The sequence below is a fragment of the Pipistrellus kuhlii genome, unplaced genomic scaffold (genome assembly GCF_014108245.1).
Source record: "Pipistrellus kuhlii isolate mPipKuh1 unplaced genomic scaffold, mPipKuh1.p scaffold_m20_p_12, whole genome shotgun sequence".
In the NCBI taxonomy this organism is placed as follows: domain Eukaryota; kingdom Metazoa; phylum Chordata; class Mammalia; order Chiroptera; family Vespertilionidae; genus Pipistrellus; species Pipistrellus kuhlii.
The window spans coordinates 2,005,001-2,028,047 of record NW_023425427.1 but is presented as its reverse complement, the minus strand read 5'-3'; the positions used below and the strand labels follow the sequence as shown (position 1 = coordinate 2,028,047).

The 23,047-nt window shown below is 48.1% G+C and overlaps 1 protein-coding gene across 3 annotated transcripts in view; it reads left to right on the top strand.

Annotated features, from left to right (window-relative positions):
• Positions 1–23,047, top strand: part of ASTN2 (astrotactin 2) — a 700,161-nt gene that overhangs the window by 139,695 nt on the left and 537,419 nt on the right. For all 3 annotated transcript variants that reach the window (XM_045579858.1, XM_036432815.2, XM_036432814.2), the window contains exon 3: positions 15,377–15,761. In XM_045579858.1, coding sequence (XP_045435814.1) covers positions 15,377–15,761 — 385 coding nt within the window. The remainder of the gene's footprint in view (positions 1–15,376; positions 15,762–23,047) is intronic.

Sequence of the window (23,047 nt, the reverse complement as noted above, 5' to 3'; positions counted from 1 at the left end):
AGTGAATTCCATGAAAGTGCTTCTTAGCGGGGCTCTGGCATGGAATGAGACATCCATAATTTGTATTGATAACTTCCGAGGTGATTAATGATTGTCACTATCATTGAAGGGACATAGAGGTGGGTACTAATTTTAAAGAATTCTGGGTTTGGCGTGAGACGACCTGTGCCTGAGATCCAGGTAATGATTGTGAGCCTCCAGCAAGTCACATAACTAGTCTGAGACTCCATCTCACTTCTGGCAAATAAGGATAATTAGATCTATACCCAGGTATGAGAAACGAAGGATTACTTTCCAACACACAACTGAACGCTCTACTGTTATTAAGGTGGTGTTTTCTAGTGAGAAAATCACAACCTGAGGGAGTCAGACAATTGAGTTTCACACCCTAGCTCTGCCATTTTGTAGAAATGTGGATTTGGCCACATCACATCATGTTTCTGAGCCTTGCTTTCTTTATTAGTAAAAAAGGAATAACAATAGTTTCCTTGCCAGATGTGTTTGTACAAATGGAAGGAAATTGTCTATGCAAATAAAGCGTGCCAAAAAAAAAAAAAAAAGACTAAATAAAGGACAGTGATGGTTGTGTGGATGATGAGGCTGACGACGCTGAGGGTGAATCACTCCGTATGTATGGAATGAATGAATAGATGAAAGAATGAATGAGTCAATGCTCACACTAGAAGCCTGGAGTCAGTGTGCGCCCTCTTCAGAGCCACATGGAGGGGAACGCGGAAGAGCTAAGTGTCCTGTGCCATTCCAACATCGGCTTTTGCTCTGGGCAGTCTCAGCCTGGTGGCAGGTTGCACACAGCAGCAGGGACTGTTGGGAAACCCTTAGGGAGCTCTTATCATGTCCCTGGGAAGGCAGGTCCTCCAGGCAAACATCACCTGCAGTGTGGTCCTTAGGCTCACTCACCTCCTGTTGAGAATCAACTCCTGGCAGTGGCTGGGGCTCCCTCTGTGTCTCTAGGCCCACAGTTACACATGCGTAAAGTGTTTATTGTACAGTGTAAGATTACAGTATTACTTAGGCTTCTCAGCTCTAACAGGAGGTGATAAAACATTTATTATACCTCCTGCCCTCATACCTCTGTTCCGTTTCCGTGTTATTCTTCCTTTTCCGGACTTGCATCCATTAGACACATCAAGTCCTAAAAACTCAGAGCTCATTTGGTACAGAGGGAAACTCGATTATATCCACTGGCAGAGTGTGGAAGGAGGGGAGGGTGGAGATATATTTATCGGATGCAGCCTCTAGGTGGAAACTTGCCAACTTTCAACCCAGCGATCTATGTGAATGCTCAGGAGGGCGCCACTGGCTAAGTCCAGGGAGCCATGCCAACTGGAAAGGCTCTTGAGAAGGTTTATAGGAATGTGAAGGTCAAAGTTCACGCCAAAATAAAAGCAACTAATTGGACCCCTAGAACAGAGTTTGTAAGCTTGGACCCCAAGATCATATCTAGGCTGCAGATGGTCTCATTGTGTCCACAGTTGGGCCACTTGGTTTTTAGAAAATTTGGTTGCCCCAAATTGGAAAGTCTGATTTCAAATGAAAATATAAAGATTTGTTTGTGTGTGCATGTGTGTGTGCGTGTGTCTGTGTTGTGTGTGTGAAAATTACTTGCTCTGTCGACAGTGGGCCACCATTCCTGAGATGGCAAGGATTCGCTGGTTTTTTGGAGCAGACACCCCTTTAGAAAGATCACATGTGCTCTCATTTGCCACAGTCCCTACTTCTCCCAACTGTCCCTTTCATCCTGCTCACTCCCCTGTTCATGTCCTCTGAGGACACTTGTGTTTAGGCCTCTCTTCACATACGTATCACTGCTTGAGGTGATACAAATGTCGAAATGACCTCTGGCCTGAGTGAAACCAAATGGATCCTTTAGAAGAGACTCAAAGTGCAGTCGCGTAGCCATCCTAATCCGTTTGGAAGAACTCATAAGTCATGCAGACTCAGAGGAGATACTGGGTCAACTCTGAAAATCATCAAAAGGACAGATTACCCTCCGTGGCCTTTTGTTTGTTGGGCTCAACTTATGTCGGGGCGGAGGGTCCCACTGGCTTTGAGTGGCCTCGGGCTCAGAAAGAGCAGCGGGCAGACACAGTTGTCCTGGCCTCGCTCTCATCTACAATGGCTCCTTGACGGCGATGGGCAGAGGGGAAACGCAGAGAGGCTCCCGTGGGAAGGAGAGTTGTAACTGGGACTCAGGCAGTTTGCAAAACCAGTTGGTCTAGAGCAGCTCCAGAAACCCTCTCAGAGATCCTCCTCCTGGAAGAAGGACTGGCACGCATAGCTGGAGAAAGGTGCCGTCTGAAGAGCAAGGCTGTAAAAAGGTTTATCTAAGGGCTCCAACGGCTGCTCTGAATTTACAGCAACTGCACTAAATTATTCTCCTGGCCTTGCTATCTGGCTCCGCGGCACATCCCCAGCCTCATCTCTCCTTGCTCACTCTGCTCTAGCCATAGCAGCCTCCTGTCCTGGGGACATGCTATGCAGAAGCCACGGCAGGTATTGCCTTAGCCTCCGATGGCCTTCTCTTTCTCTCTGCAGAGTCCTACTTTTCAAGGTTCAGTTCCTCCTGAAACCTGCCCCATCCCCTCCCACCATCACACACCACTTCACACAGTGATGGGTTCAGGCCCCAGCTCTGCCACTTACTGTGTCCCACAGTCTGTGAAATGGCAGGGTCAGCGCCCCAGGGTCCCAGTAACTGGGCCTCCCATGTTACCGGTGGTACCTGGTACATACTAGTGTGAGCACAGGCAGGTTCCTTCTCTCCGAGTCTCAACGTTTGCATCCAGAAAAGGAGGATGCAAAGAATGTTTGTGTCATGTTGAGAGCATTACGGAGGTTCCTGGTGCTAACACATCAAATGTTTTAAGCACAGAGACAGAACTGCATGCATGTTTACACGGGCTCACGGCCTTGCCGGAGTTCAGCACATAGAAGGAGCGCCAGTCTAGGAGCCATGCGACTTCATGTTTAGGCCTTCCCTCCCATATTATCTCTGTGATTTGGGGGAAGGAAGCACAAGTGCTGTGAGCCTCAATTTTGCCTTCTAAGAAATGGAAAATGTTCTCTCATCTGCACCCCTCCCTGGGGCTCATGAATAAGAGTGGTTTGGGGTGGGATGTCTCTTGAAACTGGAGACAACACTATGCAAATGTAGGCTCTTTATTATCTTTCCTAACACCAATAGCCTCTTTTTTTTTTTTTTTTTTTAAATATATTTTATTGATTTTTTTTTTATACAGAGAGAAAGGGAGAGAGATAGAGAGTTAGAAACATCGATGAGAGAGAGTCATCGATCAGCTGCCTCTTGCACACCCCCTACTGGGGATATGCCCGCAACCAAGGTACATGCCCTTGACCGGAATCGAACCCGGGACCCTTCAGTCCCCAAGCCGACGCTCTATCCATTGAGCCAAACCGGTCCCGGCAATAGCCTCTTTTTTCCAGAGCCACTTGCTGCCCAAACAACAGTGGTCCAGATGTTGCCAACATCTGTCTGCTCCCCTGGCCTTTTGCAGAGAGAGAGAGAGAGGAAACAAAGGAACAAGGAAGGATCTTATTCTAGAAATAAGGTCTCACTCCCTCTCCCCTCCTGCCCTGTCCCCTCTGGTGATTCCCTGAGGAGGAGGGGCAGCTTCTCATTCATCTCAGGGCTTCCAGGCCCGCCCAGTACCTGGCTATAAGGAGTTTAGGAAACTCTGGATGCTTGTGTGGTGGGACTGAGGGAGCTGCCTTTGCCTCTGGGAGATGCTGTCAGCACAGGATGGCAGGGCCTCTGGGTCCTCCAGGTGGAGACGTGAGGAGCTTGAGATTCAAGCCTCCTGGTTCTGCTCCTGTTTGCTGTGCTGCCTTGGGCAAGGCAGATACACACTCTGGACCACTCTTGATGTTTACATGGTCACGTGATGAATCTTTGGTTCTATAAAGAACTCCCTGCCTGCCTGGGCCTTGAATATTATAGAACATCTTAGGGCTGGGAAAGACCGGAGCAAGGTCTGCCTGTGAATAGTCTCATTTGGTTTGTTTGGTTTTCTTTGGAGAGTAGCAGCTTAGCAACTTGGATAATAAATAACCAATGTTTGGGAGTGACTTCTGGGTGCCAGGAACTTCATTCCAAGGAGCTCATTTAACCTTTGCAGCCATTCGCAGAGGTGGGCCCCAGCATCCCCATTGATTAGTCCCTAATGATTAAACAAGAATAAGCAGGGATAATCTACAATTCACCCTCTTCAGTCACACAGCTCAGCAGAGAAAGACTCAATCAGAATTCCTTCCAGGCCACTGTGCCACCAGGGACTAATAAGCTTGTCATCACTGAAGGGAGTCGAGAAAGAGATTCAGCCACAGGCTGGGCCAGAGCTTCTGGCTGGGGCTTCATCAACCCATAGAGTAGAGATAGTCAGCACTGGGGGAGCCTTCCCACCATCTGACCCAGTCCCCTCTCAGATGGGGAAACCGAGGCTCTGAGGAGGGAAAGGGCTTGATCACTGTCATTCCTAAAGCTCCTGGGGTCAGGCAGACCTAGGTTTGAATTCTGTCACCTACATCCAGGCGTCTTGCTGTCCCTAGGTCTGAGTGCTGTGCCACCGCCACAGACACACATGGCTGGCTCCGGGGTCCTGAGGGCATACCTGGGAACCAGGGGGGCCTCTGGCCCAGGCCTCCATGGAAGTGGGTCTGTACTGTATGGGGGCAGGAGCTAGTAGAGATGTTTATGGCAGCCTAAGCAGCTAATATGCCCAACTTCCTTGGAGGCCCAGATTGAGATTCAGAAACAGGGACCTCTCCAGGGCAGTTCCTATCCCACCTCCACCTCTTTTCCTAGGAAGTCCTGGTATGTTCCCTTTGAAGGGAAAGGACCCAGACTCATTGTTCTGTGTGAGCTCAGCCCCTCACCTATATGGGAAGGAGGCAGCTCTGTGACTTGGACATTCAGTCGGTTGAACTGTGTCTAATTCTGAACTTGAGACAGTTCCCGGCTCTGCCAGACCTGAGCCTTTTAGCCAAAGGCTCTAGTAACTCCAGGTGGTATGTCTTCTTGGGTGGCTGATTTGGGGCCAGCTTTCTTTCTCTGGCCCCAGGAAATAACTAAGTCAATGTTATATATATTTTATATTAAATATATATTTTTTATTAATATATATATTTTTTAAAGTAAGTATCTTCAGTCTTTTAACACTGGGCCAGGACTCATAGATTATTCAACCCCAGCCCTTACCCTTTAGGGGCTATTGGCCTCTCAGGGTAGATGTATCTATCCATTTGTCCATTCATCCATCCATCTATCCATACAAAAACTTTTTAGTAAGCACCCACAGAGCACTAAGTTGTTGTGTTACAAAAGGATCATAAACAAAACAAAGGACCCACCTTATGAAGCTTTCTTTTATTAGGGGCATAAACAAAGTGAGCTCATTAATGTAACATATAACAGCAGGGGGAGGTCATTATTCTAAAGGAAGTTAAAGAAAGGAGAAGAGATAGGGGACCTGTGATGGAGAACTGAGTGAGGGTACTTCCCCAGGGGGTCATGGGAAGCCTTCCCTGATGAGGATCTGTCTTAGTGGTAGACCAGCACTCCCTGGCCCACACCCATACCCAGGATATCTAAAGAAGCCAGCTCACATGGAAAGCTCCCTGTCTATATGAAGCTTATTTTGAGTATCATAAGTATTGGCTCTGAGTGGCCTCTGGCTTCTATCTCAGAAGGCTGAGTTTTTACCCACAACTACCCAACTCTGAAATGTTAGGGTAGTTGAAAGCTGGCATTCCTTGTCTGTGAAGAATGCCTTGCTCAGGGGCCTTTTATGGCTGCCTCTTTAAAGAACATGCAGTGAAGGCTCTGTGAGTGTCTTGCAAGCTTCTTTAGCTTCTAAGGGGGCAGGGCCAAAACTAGGACATGCCTTTTCTGATTTCTTTCTCCATCTGCCTTTCCTCTGCCAGTGTTTTTAACACCGGCATTTATTGCCCACTGGTTGTGACCTACACACTGTCTGGGATCTCTTTGTGCTCTCACTCATTTAATTCTCACTGTAGCCTCGATCTTTGTAGACCCCTGCCTTCAACTTCTAGCGGAAGACGCTGGGCTCAGTAAAATGCAGCGACCCCCACAGGTGGTCAGTGCCAGCACTGATCCAGGAGCCCAGGCCTATCGGCTCCGGAGCCCGGATCGCCGGCCAGTATGCTGTGTGGTTGGTTATCTATCTAGTCTTTCTGTCAGATCTTGGGTATGAGTGTGCTTGGTTGGAGGGGCCAGCCCACTCCCCCACCTTTGAACTTGACTGTCACTGACATTGCAGGAAGTCCCTTTCCTTCACTCTTCTGTGTGTTGCACTCAGAAGCTATAAGAAAGTCTGCCTTCACTCTGTTTCCCTTCAGTGTAGAACTGATCGAACTGTGCATTCCAGTAATTACCTGCTCACTTATCTACTTCCCCAAACTAACTTCGAGCTCTTCCAGGCCTTATCTTTCTGTTACTAAACCCAGGCAAAAAAATTTAGCATACCAGTAATAATGGGAGCTACCGCCCTGTACTGAATACTTTCTATAGATCAGGGCTGCCTGATACATGTTACACACATCGTTTTACCTAATCTCACAGTAGTTCTGATTGGTGAGTGGTGTGATTCCCATGTTAAACCTATGAAAATTGAGCCTCGCAGGGAGAATTTTCCAAGGTCACACCTGGAGGGTGAGGGGCGGCAGAGAAGAACTTGAAATTGCATCTGTCTGCTTCCAGGCATGCCCTTAACCTGGCAAACGAATATATCAGTGAGTGAGAGCTAGGCTGTTCCCTGGTCACCTGAAGTTTATCTTCATGACTCAAAAAATAGGAAGAAAATCAATCCCATCACAGATGCTTTCTCCCCACTCTCCATTCATCCGTCCCGCCTTCAGAGTGGGATTTCAGAAGGAACTGGAGAGGCCGCCTGAGGATATGCGTAGGATACTGATTTGTGCTAAATGGCGCATGTGAATTATCTTCCGCTCTCTCAAATAAATGGAGAATTGCCAAACAGATGTAGGCATATTTCAGTCACCTGCCTTCAGAGAGGCATTTATTCATTAATCCCTTCAACAAGCAATTGAGGATCTACTATATACCATGTACCATTCAAATATATTCAGAAATAAATAAAGCCCTGCCCTTCCCTTCACCGCCTCTCGGAGTAGAGGTGCCATAAATGTGTAATGAGGGCAATCACTGTCAGACAGAAGGCTGCGTCTCAGGTACACAGTGTTGGCTAAGGATTCCCTCCAGGGCGCTCAGGGTGATGGGAGGGGAGCTGGCAGACAGAAGCAGGGATCTCTGAGGGGCCTGAGAGATGGTTTATAAACTCTGCTGGGGAGAGTAGGGTTCAGAAAGGCTTGTTGAGAACGCATTACCCAAGAGCTGAGGTTTAAAGGACTAGACCAAGAAGCTAGGGGAAGGTGTTTCAGGCAGAGGATGCTTCAGACAGTGTGAGGGACAGAGGATTTGACTGCAGTAAGTACATGCTTCTACAGCTGTAACCCTGGGTAGGAGGCCCTAAAATTATATATGTATATATCATCAGCTCAAATGTGCTTTCATGCTCGCCTTTGCCTTTCTCAGTCAGAATATTGGAGCTGGAGTGTCTGTTAAAAACCACCCAATCTCTTTGCCAAAACTGGTTTGGCTCACTGGATAGAGTGTCGGCCTGCGGACTGAAAGGTCCCAGGTTTGATTCCGGTCAAGGGCATGTACCTTGGTTGCAGGCACATCCCTGGTAGAGGGTGTGCAGGAGGCAGCTGATCGATGTCTCTCTCATGGATGTTTCTGACTCTCTATCCCTCTCCCTTCTTCTCTATAAAAAAAAAAAATCAATAAAACATATTAAAAAAACACACAAAAAAACAAAACACCCTTTTGTGGTTTACCTCTCCCCTCCCCACCCATCTTCCCTCTAAGTCTGTTGCATGTTTCCATGTCTCTAGATTTATTTTGTTTGTGAGTTTATTGTATTCATTAGATTCCATATAACGATAAGACCCTGTGATACTTGTCTTTCTCTGACTGACTTATCTCACGTAGCAAAAGATAAATTTTTAAAAATTAAATAAAACATATAGAATGAAAAAAAACACACGCCTATAACAAAATACCATCCAACTCACCTACTGAAATAGGAAAGGGACATGGTCGAGTAGGGGAGCAGCAGGCGTGAACCTGAGCATGAAGCTGGGAAGCTGAACACAGACTAGCTCATACTGCAGCAGCGGGAATAGGTGGCCTTACCATCACTTTGTATATGATATCTCAGGAAACATGGTCCTACATCAGTAAGGTTGCTTCTATCTCCTGAGACCTGCCACTTGTAAGCTACTGTGCTAAATGTATCCTACAATGCAGTCTCATTTACTCGGCCCACACCCTCTCAATTTGGTGTTAGGAACCCAACTAACAGATGTGAAAACTGAGGAAACTCAAGGGAGGCCCCTTCAAAGATGCACATGTAAAACATGGCCCAGCCATGACTCAAATCCATGGTGGCCTGGCTCATGGGCAGGCGCTGCTGACCAGGTGATCACTAGCTTTCCCCTGAGAAGATTCTCTGCCATCACCGTGGTCTCCTGGGAGTCGGCCCCCATTAGGATCTGATCCACAGATGAAGAAGGCACACTGACCTGGGTGGGGATGAATCTGTTCCAAAGAACCACTGAGTTTCCACTTTATCTCCTTGGCATCATCTTGGGAAATAAAATAGTGTCTCTTATAGATACATTATAAGTAGGTGATTACTTTAAAAGAAAAATGTTTCATGTTCTATAATGGGACCTACTTAAATAGGTCACCTATGCCTCTCTAGAGGCAGAGAGATGCCTGGAGATAAATATAGCTAACTATGACATAAAGGTAGGCATGAGTATATTTTATACACATGACTAGATACATACATACATACATTACATGCTTGCAAGCCTTTGTTGTTCTCCGTGTATGTTCTCCTAATTGTTCACACATGTAAACCTGTCTCTTCATTTATTATGTGCCACTATCTTTCATACCTTCTGGGATCTTACCAGGGAAAAACATGACAAAGAGACTCTTTCCAGCCCACTGACAGAATCACACCACAGTGTCCTCCTGCTCCCCCTTCCCTGCCAGTCAAAAACCACATCTTCTCACCCTGCGGTGTGGACTTCATTCCTACTCCATTAGCTACCTCCCCACTTTACCTGTCCCAAGTTCCAGTCTCATCCCCTCTCTATACTATTGACACTTGGGGCCAGATAACCTTTTGCTGTATGTCTGTCCTGTGCATATAGGATGCTTCCAGATCCCCTGGCCTCACATGAAATGCCCTCTTCCTAGTTTATAAAACAAAAATGTCTCTATTACCAAATGTCTCCTGTCCTACACAATAAACAGCTCCCTCGATCAGCTCTCTGTCTCCAGTCCCTCCATCACACAGGTCCAATGTGATCTTGACACACCATTGCCTAAAAAATAATAAATCTTGTCAAAAGCCCGGTCATGCCTTGTGCAGTATAGCTCTGACCTGCGTTATCACCATATTCTCCTGCAGCTCCCTAGGGGTCCAAGATGCATTTCCTGTCCCGAGGACTGTAAGCCTCATATTTCCTAGAAACACCCCAGCTGCAGGGCTTCATTCCATATATTTGCCATGTTGTGTGCTCCCAGGAAAGCTTATCTTCTGAGCCTCCACTTTGTCATCCCTGCCATGGGGATAATCTTTTTTCAAAATCTATTTTTATTGATTTCAGAGAGGAAAGGAGAGGGAAAGAGAGATAGAAACATCATTGATGAGAGAGAATCAATTGGTTGCCTCCTGCATGCCTCCCAATGGGTATGGAGCCCACAATGAGGGCATGTGCCCTGACCAGGAATTGAACTAAGACCTCCTGGTTCATAGGTCAACACACAACCACTGAGCCACGTCGGCTGGGTGCAGTGGGTATAATCTAACCAGTATGGGGAGCTACGCAGTGAGCATCTATGCCTTTATGACAAGGTAAAAATGCTAACATTCCTTAAGTGAGGGTTAAGATGAATCGCTGTGGTGAGTCAGAGGGAAGAGGTTGCTCTGGCTGAGGCTGGAGAGGAGAGATCCCAGAAGAGTTCACGGGGAGACTGCATTGAAGTTAGCGGTGAAATCGGGGTGCTGGGTGGCCATTCAGATGTGGGAATGAGGACAGCATTCCCCAAGGAGAAAGGGCTTGAGCACAGTCTCAGGATATTGAGTGGGAGCAGCGAGCTCCTATGTGGTCGGGTATGTATCTAGCACGGCGCCTCTCTGCAGGAGGCACTCAGGAAGGTTGGCAGTATGGACCGGTGAGGCAGACGTTCTGAGAAGGGAACCTCAAAAGCATGCGGCTGGAGACAAGGTTTTCCACCAAGTGGAAGCTGACTGGAATTTGAACTGATGATAGGGCTGCCAGCTTCGTCCGTGGAAGGGGCTGTTTCCAGCTGGGCTTCAGGTATGGCAGGGCATTGGGTTGAGAACAATGTATTAACATCATCCCAGTGAAAGGCAATGTGACTGGACTTAGACCGGCCAAGAGTTGAGAGAGAGAGAAGCTAGTGGGTTTCTCAGCAGCTTGGGGGTGCCAGCTCCATATTCTGCCTCCAATACCACTTAGGATGTTCTGTAAACTTGGTCAAGTCATTTCTCTCTCAACCTCGGACTCCTTACCTATAACACCTAGGGTTTGGATTATTTTTTCTAGTAGCTTCTCCAGTGTAAACAGAGACTGAGGCCCGAAGGGAGACTTCCCAGAGAGCTTGGAGGCCACCCTTTCCCTGTGAGCTCTGGCTCTGCATAGGGCCAGGGGGCACCCTGGGGTCAGCAGCCCTCAGCTGTGCCGGGACTGGCTGTGGCTGTCGGGACCAGACGAAAGTGGCAAGAAGAGGCCATTACTTGGGAGAATATGCATGTTCACAGCTCTGAGGATTAAAGGCCCGTGTTCTTATCACCGCTGAACAGAGTATTATAAATCCAGCCTTAGAATACCAAATCCCCGGCAGCTCGCCATGGTGAGGGAATATTAAAAAGGCCAGAGACAGAAATAATCAGTGTCCAAATGACACGTTGTCAAATAAAGCATTTCTCACATTATCCCTTTCTTTCCTTTCTCTGACTCCTTCTCCCGTGCCCGGATATTTTCACATGAAAAATAGATTAAAATGAGTCCAGGCTGGATGATGCCGTGCTGACTTTCAGAAGGCTCTCTCAGTGGCGGGGTTTGGGGGTGCTTCTCAGTGTTCCCCTCCCTATAGTTTGCTGTGTTTTCTGTGGTAGCAAGCCCACTAGCCGGAGGCTCTCGCATCGGGATAGCAGCAGAGGGGCCGTGCAGGGTCTGATCAGGTGCCCCGTGGAGGCTGCGGTCAGTGCTGGTGCAGGGACTGAGATTTACAATGCCACATCTGCGCAGGCATTGAGGCTTCTGGTTGTTTACTAAGCACCTTCTCCGGGTAGCAATGTGTCTGAGGCTGGGTACCAGTAGAGCAAGTGGCTACTCAGGACCTCACATGGGAAAAGTCAACCAGATGATGGGATGGAGGGTGTGCAGCCAGGTGACGCACAAGCTGGGGGTTCTGAGAGGAGAGCATGGGCCGCCCAACTTGAAGAGGCGGAGACCTCCCCAGGAAGTGCTCTCCACAGTGAGCTTCTGGGTGAGCAGAGAGGAGTGGTGAAGGGTGTCCTGGGTATTGGTTTCCAGGGCTGCCTGAGAAGATTCCCACCGATCAGGTGGCTTAACACACAGAAATGTGTCTCCCTGATTAGGAGGCCAAAAGTCCAAAGTCAACATGTCACCCGGGTTCATTCATTCTGGGAGAGGGAAAATCCATCCCATGCCCCCAGTAGCCTCTGATGATTGCCTGCAGTACTTGGTATCCCTGGGCTTGTAGATGCATCCCTCCCACCTGTCTCCATGTTCACATGGCTGTGTATGTGTGTGTGTGTGTGTGTGTGTGTGTGTGTGTGTCCTTTCCTCTTCTTACAAGGACACTAGTCACTGGATGTGGGGCCCTCCCAATCTCGTGTGCCTTCATTTTAACCATTGATAACTGCAAAGGTCTTACTTCCCAGTAAGATCACTTCTGAGGTTCTTTGGGTATGAATTTTGGGATCATTATTCAAACCTCCACAGGGAGTGAGTGAGTGAGGCCCTGGGCTGAAGGCACGGCCAGCAGGGAGGAGCTCAACACATTGCACTTTGACAGATGTAATGACGCAGGGGCCTGGATGCTAATTGCTCTGGGTGGCTCTGAGGCAGGGTGTAAGGGGGAAGTGTGGGGCTGAGGCATGAGAAGGGAGCAGGCATGTAGTTCTGAAGGGCTTTGGGTGCTAAGCTGGGGATCTGGACATTATTCTGGGGGCCATGGGAGCCAGGGACTGGTTCCAGAAGTGTGTGTGTGTGTGTGTGTGTGTGCATGCATGTGTGCACACGTGCAAGCATTATATTTTGGTTTGAAGTAGAGGAAGAGAGAGGGTGAAGTCACCAGGCTGGTATTTGTTGACTTTTGTGCTGCCAGACCTTTTCTGTTTAATCCTTAGCATAACCCGTCTCATTGGGAACAATCAGCACATTTTATAGGTGAGCCTATTGCAGCCCAAGGAGGCAATAGGCTCACCTATAAATAGGCTCACCGTAGCTGTGCCCCAACTCCTGGTCTTCCGGTCACACTCCTCTGCCCAGGACACATGCCTGTCCCTCTGTCTGTCCCTGAGGGATGGGAGACGCCATGACAATAACAGGACAAGAGGAGCGCGCTGACCCTGCTCCAGAGAGATGTCTAGGAAGGACGATTCTGAAGGGATGGGGACATATTCCTTCTCTGTCTCTTTCCCACTTTCTGCCTGCAGCTTAGTGAGATCTGACTGATAAGAAGGTATCACTTATCACCCTGAGGCCTGTGTGCTTATGATCTTGCAGAAACCGACCCCAGCTCATAAACTTTCTATTTCTGGAGCTTGGTGCCACCTCTCCTACGCGGTCCAGATAGAATTTGGCATTGGGTCATCTCTGAGGCCAGCAGGGCCTCCACAGGCCATTCTGAGAACATTGTCCTCTTCCACACTTTCTAAAACCACCAAGCCCTCTCCCTGCATCCTCTCCTTCTTCTCCACCTCCAGTCCCTGCTAGCCCATGACTACGCAGGGAAGAGGTGGGTTCAAATCCCTGCATTACCACCTCCTGGCCTTTTTGCACCAGTTGGTACTAGGATCAAATCCTGTGTGACTTCCAGAAAGTTCCTTTACCTTTTTCACATTGTATTTATACAATAGAGGCTATAAATCCTAGTACATGTGATTGTCTTTAAATCTTTAAGATCAAATATTGTAAAATAACATTAAGTAATAGTAAGGAGAAGGCCTGCTATGTTTTTACAAGGTTAGTATTCTTCCTCCTCCTTTCTCTCCAGTCTCCTTTCCTGTTACCTTTTCTTCTCTCTCCCCCTCATCCCCCCCCCCCCCGCCCGTTCCTTCCTTTCTTGTCTTTGATATAAGACCATGTCGCACATGATTTATGGACACAGGAACAATATGTTCTGTGGAGGGAGAAGGGCCTGTTCTTGTTTGTTAGGACTCAGAAGTGATAAACTATACACACATTTTATTTTCTTGGCAGGTTACACACACACACACACACACACACACACACACACGCAAGTATACATAGAAACACATACTTATAGCTCTGTCTGATTTAATATCTGTTTTTAAGTTCTGACATCCAGAGAAACCTTCTTGGGGATCCTGCAGTAGCTCATGGCCAAAGTCAAGGCCGGGCTATTAGCCACATCTGCCACCTGGACACCTGTTAGCTCACTTACCCGTCATCCCCACCCGCTGTGGAGGTGATGAATTCCAGCTTAGAGAGCTAAGGGCCTTGCAAGAATAACACCATAGTTTCCCGATGCCGTCAGGAGGACAGCTGAGCCATTTTAGTGAGTACTCTTCTTGGCCTGAACAGGCATTCTCAGCAGCTGTTCCTTCTCCCCCACCCAACACGATGTATCCAGGGTTAGCATCTGTCACCTCTGTTAGGGGTTATCCAGGAGGTGGTTATCACACATCGTGCTTGCCTTCAGGGAGATCACAGGTAAGGATGAGCAATCAGCCACAAGGACGTGGGTGAAGGAATGTTGGCTTTCGAGTTAGAAAGCAAAACGAAACCAAACAAACCCAAAGAAATGAGACCAAGACTCAGATTTCACTCTGCTACTCGCCATCGGAGTTTCTGAGTCTTGATTTCTTCTTCTCCCTCCTGTATGCAACGGAGGGTCATCCTTCCTCACTGTGGGGGTCACACAGCAGGGACTCAGCCAGCGGCCTCCAGGCTCCCAGACATAAAGGACAGTGCGTAACAGAGAAAAAGCAAGGGCCCCCCTTCTTCCTGTGAGATGTACCTGGTGAATGAGGGGGAGGCCAGGAGGATGCATGCCTTCCATCTGAAGCCCTGGATAGTTGCTGTGGAAAATACACACATGCTTTGCAAATACCCCTGCCTTTCAGGGAGCTCACAGCGTGAGGCATTTCACAAATCTCATGAATGATGTAGGATATGCTATGATATAAACCCTTTACCATATTCCACTTTAATGTGTGGTGTACAGATTCAATCCAATACTTGGGTTGTAGTAAAAAACACACACACACTTTAGTTTGCCTTTAACTTTGATTAAAGGACCCTTAGGAAGACACATTCATTTCATGCATTCCACAAATATTTAGGAAGCATCTATCCAATACTTTGTCCTAGGTCCCTTGCTGGAATCAAGCATTGAAAGCTAGTATTTCTGATAATGAAGGAAGTGGAAACTATGCAGAAGTTTTACTTGGCTTAATAAACATCTTCCAGCAGGGTAGAAGACACTCTTTTGAGCCCTCAGTGGACTCAGCCTAGAAAAGAGAAAGCAAGATTGAGAGTGTAAGCAAATATCCTGGGGCCAGGCAGCTGGAGGAAGGCAGTGCAAGCCAGGTTCAGGCACTCCTGTGTGAAGCGGCAGCCTGGACTGTTCCCAGCATTTAGCAGTCTGCATGGCTCTGGCATGTCTATCATCCATCTCATTTGCTCCTTCTTCACCTTACGAAGAAGGAAGGGCAGGGATTCTTACTCATCCTTAGACATGGAAAAGACAGGCTCAGAGAAGCCACGTCATTTGCCCAAGGTCACACAGCTCCTTGGTGAGAAAGCCAGCTTGGGAAAGAGTATCTCTCTGGCTTCAGAGCCACGGCTGCTGCTTCCTGAGGCTTTCTGAGTCAAACCCAGGGACTTGGGCTGCTTGCGGTGGACAAGAAAATGCCCTCTGGCTCTCTAACCCAAAGAACACAGGCCCATTTGCTGTCCTTCTTCCCTCCCGCTGCAGGGTGGCCTCATCGCTCTGCTGCTGCTGCTGCTGGTGTTCACGGTGGCGCTGTACGCCCAGCGGCGCTGGCAGAAGCGGCGCCGCATCCCCCAGAAGAGCGCCAGCACGGAGGCCACGCACGAGATCCACTACATCCCGTCCGTGCTGCTGGGCCCGCAGGCCCGCGAGAGCTTCCGCGCCTCCCGGCTGCAGGCCCACAACTCTGTCATCGGTGTGCCCATCCGGGAGACCCCCATCCTGGATGACTATGACTACGAAGAGGAGGAGGACCCTCCCCGGAGGGCCAATCACGTCTCCCGCGAGGACGAGTTTGGCAGCCAGGTGACCCACACCCTGGACAGCCTGGGCCGGCCAGGGGAAGAGAAGGGGGACTTTGAGAAGAAAGGTGAGTCCTCCTTGTTGCATCCCATCTTCCAGGGGGCATTTTGGGGAGCTGGGAAGGGGGCTGGGTGGTTGGGGGCACTGGCATTGTCTTCTGGGCTAAGCCATTTCCGATGGATGGCCAACCTCTGTTGGGTTATCAGAGTTTGTCTTCTCTGGTTCTTCTACAAGTGTCAGTGTTACTAGAATTAGAATTTTGAGAAGCATCAGGAGATATGTAGTTCAACATCTCTCAGTATCTCTTGATTACTTCTTCTGATGGCCTTCTCACTACTTAGGAGAAAGCTCATCTCATTTCCAGACTCTATAATTAGAAAGTGTTTTCTCATCATGAGTTGAAATGTGTGTCCCTGGCCTCCATGTTCCCAAAGAGAATAAATCTTATATTTCCTCTATGAGGTATCTCTTGGGAAATTTAACAATAGGGGGTGGGGGGGGGGAACAAAAAAAGGCTCCCAGTAACTTCTGGAAATCAACCTCAATTCACAATCCCAGTGTCCTCAGCTCCTCTTACGACGTGATGTAGTTTTCAGACATTCTGTCATTTTGGACAGTGTCCTCTAGATGCAGATTCTAATTTTGGATTTTCTGGGGGAACACTGGAACCGACACTACTCTTCTGCAAGGTGGGAATGCTCCCGGGCTGAGCAAAGCGGGACTTCTGCCTCCCTCTAGCTAGCTCTCATGCTCCTGTTGATGCGGCTGGAGATCATGTTTCTGTTTTACAGTTCGTCCTGGTTCACCCCGGAATGTTTGGAAACCTCTCGCTCTTTCATATGTGCTGTTTCAAACACACCTTCATGTGGTCTGCTGGTGGACAATTCATGCTGTGGACATACACCCAAGATGTCTTTCCACTTGTCTTTATTAAGTGTCTATAGCTCCAGCTGGTTTATAGATGGAATTTGGCTATTTCTCTTTAGGTAAATGCTTTTGAGCCACTGCCCTGCCTTTTCTCCACATCATCTTTGGGATGCTGGTGCTAATGGGTGGGAGGTTTGGCCAGGAGATCCCAGTTCTGACACTGGCCCACTCCTCTTTGTGGGCTGAGGGTTTCCTCACTGCTTGGCCCAGCCCTGCAGCTCTGAACTCTGCTTTCTTCTCTTCTGCTCCTAAGATCTTGCCTCTCAGATGCATCTTTTTGTAAGCTCCCCACCCACTCCCCCCACATGCAGACCTCTACCAAGCCCCAGAAGGAGAACAGCAAACATCTTCAAAGTGGGGGAGGGGGTCGTGCAGGCAGGTCACTGACAATTATCTAGTTGGATCTCCTTTTCTTCCTCTCTCCCTTCCTTCTTCTCTTCCTCCCTCCTTCTTTTCCTCCCTCCCTCCCTCCCTCTTTTCCCCAAACTGGAAGCTCATACAAATGGCCATGAAGAGTCTGCCCTCAGGAGGTAGAATGATACAGGGGTTAAGAGGCTGCTCTTGATCTCCTGTTCCCATGCTCTTTCGCTCTTATTTTCTTTCAAGAAGAATTCTGGTCAGAAAGTAACAAAGCCAGGCCTTTATTTTCTGAAATCTTAGCTCTAGTGTTGAGAAGCACAAAAGAGAGACCCAAAGAGAGTGAGTGGTGGATGCTGAGGAGTAAGGCCCGGTCCTCCCAGTGGAGGTGGGGGGAGTAGAGGTGAACAGATTTGACTGGAACCAGGCTTTTCAGTTCACCGCCGCCAGGCCTTGGGCAAAACTCTCAGCCACCCTGCAATCCATGCCCTCATCTCACCTGTTTTCATCTGAGCAAAATTAGTTGTTCAAATGTTCCTCTGGGTAGGCTTTACAATAAAGTACAATCTGAAGAAAGCAAAGCACTTCATGCAATACTGAGTTCCTGCCACCATCAGGGCAGGACAGGAAGGGAGTAGGCTAGATGGAAGTAGAGGGCACTCTTTCCCTGACTCCTGATAGGACTCTGGTCACCCTAGCCACTGGGATGTGGCTGCAGGTGGCTGTTCCTGCAGCATCATGGTCCCTGGTTCTCCTCACCTGGACAGGAGGGGACGATTGTGCGGCAGATTGCAGATCCAGCAGCAGCAGCTCAGACCACATTTGCGTGTGTTGCCCCAGGCAGCCCTTGAGAGAGAACCAGGGAGCTGTCTCCTCCAGGGAGGGACCGGGGCACAGCCATGCATTTGGTCACAAGGGGCAGGCACTCAGAAGCTGGGCAGTCCATGCAGAAGTAACCCAGAGTCCTTGGATATTACCTTACCCAGGCTAAACCTGCCTGTACATTCAAACTGCTCCATTACACTCAAGCTCCGTCTACCTGCTTTCTGGAGAGTGGGAAGAGAAAGGTTCATTACACAAGCAACAACTGCTTGGGTTCCCGGATGCTAGGCAGGATTGACATTTGGGTGATACACACCTGTGTGATGGTACCTCCGTTAAATATTGAAGTTCTTCTGTGCCTATTGGTAAATAGCTCATAGCCCTGGAAAATAACCCCTCCCCCACAATGCCCTCCTGTTGTCTACCAGTCCCAGGCCCTCCTCAAAGGCCCTCCTGAAGTGCCCACTCAGCAGGGCTGGGGTGACATTGGAACACTGTTCCCACGTCAGGGCTGGATCCTGCTAGTCAGTGCTGGTGCTTTAGACGTTCTCAGGTATGTGACCGTCACTCCTGAAGTCACCTCAGAAGTGAGAATTTGGTTATGTCAGGGTGTGAGTGCTCAGCACTGTGTTTGGTACATGACAGAAACCTGATACTTTTGAATTCCCATTTTTCTTATCCGGCTTTAAATGTATGTTTCCCTTTCCACAATATTATACATGGAATTGCAAGGAAATTAAAATAACAAATTGGTCACTTTATCAAGGGATACGATAGGAGATTGCTGAATGGATATTGAGGAAGGACAGGGAGAGAAATGAAAGAAAGAAAAGAAAAAAGATATGAAAGAAGAAATGTCTGATGGTGTAAAGCAGTAACTAAAAGTCCTATTTTGTCTCTATCCTATCCCATGGGCAGGATTCAGAGGGTAATTCTTTAAAATAGTTTGACTTATGTTATTCTAGCATTTTCCAAAGTATGCAGATATACACTGACAGGGCCATCTCAGCACATACACCATTCAAAAGCAGTTTGAACACTTACCAAACAATGTAAGAAAAGCATCTTTCCATGTCGGCTCGGCACGCCCATCTTACTCTCCTTGAAAGCTATATAGGAGTCAGGAATATGACAAAAGGCACCAGCATTTATTTCACTACCTCCTGTTGGTGATCATTATCTCAATTTTTTGCAGTTACAAGTTGATAAACATTCTGCATCAACACACACACACACACACACACACACACACACACATCTTGTAAAGTGTGAGACTATTTCTGTAAGAAAAAATGCCTAAAAGCATAATCTCTGCATCGAAGGGTGCACATTATACATTTGCGAGAACAAATTACACATTTTGCAGTTTTGCTAAGTGCTGTCACATGTATTTATTTAAAAAAACTGGTCTTGTACTCTCCAGGGCGGCACACCGGTCTGCACAGACAGCTACTATCACATCACATTGGCTGGGTGTATGTTACCATGGACCTTCCTAGCCTTTATCTATTTACTTGGCATCATTTTAGAAGTGCAGTTTTCTCTCTTTTTTTCCTTCTAATTAACATAGGTCTACATTCTTTTCTTTGTGAAAAGTCTTATGGTCACACCAAGCTAGGATTATTTTTCGTGGAGGGTGCAGGATAAAGACTTACCTTTTTCTCCTACTTGTGTTCAGGAACTAAGATGGAAGAAGGAAGGATGTGTGGCCTCATACACCAGCAGAGCCCCCCAGTGACAGAGGAGGGAGGGGTCACAGTCCCTCTGACATGGGGCCAGTTGCCTAAACATTAGTGTCGCTCAGGATCACCGACCAGCACATCTCAGGGTGAACGGGACCTTGGTTGAGAGGACGGGGAGGAAGGGGTGTTTACTGAATCCCTATAAAACCAGAATGCTGTCCTATACTTGGTCCGGCTGAGCCATTTGTAATTAACCCGGAGGGGCAGGTGGATGGAAGGTTGGCTGGGAAACAAGTGCTGTTGCTGCTGCAAATGAGGACAGCTGACCTCGGCTTAGCGATATTCTGGGGACTTCCCAGGAATTATGCCACTTACACCTCCCAGTTACCCTACAAGTTATGTCCTAATATGGCCTCCCCTCTGCAGAGCAGGAGGCTGAAGCAAGGAAGGCTGAAGAGGCATGTCTGAGGTCACACAGCTGGAAAGTGGCAGGGCCAGGGTCAACTCTGGCACGGAAGCCCTCAAGGCCAGGGCAGAGCTGGGATGCGAACAGCCTGCACCACAGGGAATCTCAGGATACTTGGGAAGGCACCAAGCCCTTCAGTCCCAGGAACAGCTCAAGTGTACCAACCACGAGCTTCCCACAAATCTGGGAAGAAAAATAGGTAATTAACATCTGTTCTCCCAGGCAGGAAGCTGCTCCACAGTGATGCTGAGCTCGGTTGGCAGAAGGAACTTTGCAATTGGGGGGTCCCAGTTTTTTGGAGAGTTTCAGTGGTCCCCAAGGGTTCAGGGAACTCATGTGAGGTGTCAGCAAAGCACTCTAGGGTGACAGAGAGCCGAGGAGCTGCCTGTTAATGCGCCCTCTCACAGCCCCTGGGAATGCCATGCAGATGTCATCCTTGTACAGTGAGCGCCTCCTCAAATCCAAGGGCTCTTCTCAGTCAACACTCCATTCGGTGCCTTGTCTAGGTATCCGGGTCTCTTCACACAAAGGCACCAGGCTACGTTTGCAGCCTCCTCACCTTCCCCCTGCCCATAGCCCCTCTTCATGACACACCCGTCTTCCTGATGTCCCCACACACCGCATCCTCACATACCTTCTTGCTCACATGTGTGTGTTTCCTCCTCCTCCATCCTATACACAGTGACCCCTGTTAAGACCTGCTGGGTTACAGAAGTCTCATGACTAATGTTTTCCCAGAATTCTCACTGCTCTTGACCCTCACTCTCTGTGCTCCAGCCGAATGGCCTTCTGTCTTTTTTTGTTTTGTTTATAAACTTGAGGAGGTTCTTCCTCCACAGGCCCTTTGCATGTGCCATTGTTATCTTTTCTCAGACAGATTCTCTGTCCTTCCCCCATCTGTCCAGGCTGGCTCCTCATTATTTTGGTTTTAGCTCCAATTCTACCTAATCAGATAAAATCTTTTCTCTGTGAATTCTCCTCTTCTGTTTTCTAGCCACTCTTCTATTTGTTTCTATAGTAGTTCCTTTTATTGTTTGCATTTATTTATTCAGTATTTGAATCCTCTCACAAGACTCGGAGCTCCATGCGATTGTGTACCGGGTCTGGTGGGTGTGTTCTGTGTCTAATACAGTGCCAGGCACACACAGGTGTTGAAGTATGTGTTGGGTTAGTAGGTGGAGGAATGGATAAATGGATGGAGGGGTACATCCTTACCTTAGAGCAGTGGTTCTCAACCTTTCTAATGCAGTTTCTCATGTTGTGGTGATCCCCAACCATAAAATTATTTTTGTTGCTACTTCATAACTGCAATTTTGCTACTATTATGAATTTGTTATATAAATATCTGAATCTTAATGTAAATATATATTTTCCAATGGTCGTAGGCAATCCTGATAGCAGTTCTCAACCTATGGGTCATGACCACTGCTGTAGAGCTTAAGACCATTGGAAAACATAGATATTTTACATTACGATTCATTACCAGTAGCAAAATTACATTTATGAAGTAGCAATAAAAATAATTTTATGGTTGGGGATCACCACAATGTGAGGAGTTGTATTAAACTAAGGATCGAGGCATTAGAAAGGTTGAGAACCACTGCCTTAGAGCCTTCCTGCAGACTCTTCATGGACTGTGTACCCTTTTCTGAGCCATGCAGACTTCATTTAGTATCTTCACATCAACGATCTGTTGAATCTTCCCATCCATCTCCTAAACAAGAAATTATCAAAATTTTGAAATCATCTCAATACAAGTAAAAGCAATGGAGCCATAATGTAAACCCAGCTTTGCCGGGCTCCCAACCCCCAGCATGTTCTGAGGAGAGCCTGCACTAACCCTGCCCATTTATTCGATCAGGGGAGGTAAGGCATGCACTGAGACCCTAGCAGGCTGTCTTTTTTATCAAAAATGTTGAACAGCAACCCCTGTGAGAAGTATATTTTGCGCAGCGGTCACACGTACATGCACTTGACTGTATGTGCACGTCTCTGGATGGGTTTTGCAGGAGAACACTCACCCTTGCTGCATGTGACATGCTCTGACATTTTCTATTCTTTTGATGTCATCTTTTAAATGCCGGTGGCAGCCACTGAATTGATTGCACAGTTTATGAGTGGGTCGTAACCTGAATTCCAAAGACCTTTCGGGCCTCAGAGAGACAGTACTGTGCTGGGAGAGCTGCAGGGGGACAGGTCCTGGGTCACCGGGTCTGGGATGGGTCCTGCAGGTGCCCCTTGCCCAGAGATCTGAGGGTGGTGCAGTCTGAGGGACAGAAAATAAGGGGCAGATGGGGAGCTGAGACAGGCAAGGTGCCCAGGGCAGCACTGTGTCTCACTACACCCTCCCTATGGCCCACCCATGGTTGCTTTTCACCCCACCCTCTGCCCACTGGTCCCACTATCGTTATACCTTCTGTGAAAAGGGGTCACCCTGCTCCCACAAGGACCTTCTGTGATTCCTCTATCTTCTTTCCTTGGACATTTTTTCTTCTCCCCACTACCTGCTTACCCCACCCTAAAGGTCTTCCTTTCTGCCCTCTGCTTGGGAAATACCCTCCATCCCTCAAGCTCCAGCTCAGAACCTCCCTGTTCCCACCTGTCCTGGAGGCTTGGATGGAGGCTCTCAACAAGCCCGGGAAACCCCATTGTCACAACAGGTCCTGTTTGGACAGAGTTTTGCGGGGGCCGCTGAAGCGCCTGGGGACAAGAGGAAGGCAGGTGCACAGATCACCTTTAGTGGGGCAGGATTGCTTTAAACTCTTTTACACTCGGGATTCCATGGAACGCTCTCTCACTTTGCAATTTTGAAAGACAGGCTGTCCAGCATGAAAAAAAGATTTATTTGTGCATGGCTTTCTTACACTGAAGTGCCCTGATGTCCTAATCCCTCTTCTTGTTCAAAGCACTCTCTGAAGTCTGTGTTGGGCAACATCCCAGAGGCTGTTCAGTGCCTTCTCTCTCCTCTGCTCCAGCATCTGCCGTTCCTATGGAGATGGGCTGACATGTTAGTCCCTGCATCTTCTCTTTGGGTATACCTCAGCCTCATGACTCAGCCCTGTATACACTATTCACTCGCTTATTTGCAAGGTGTTTAGT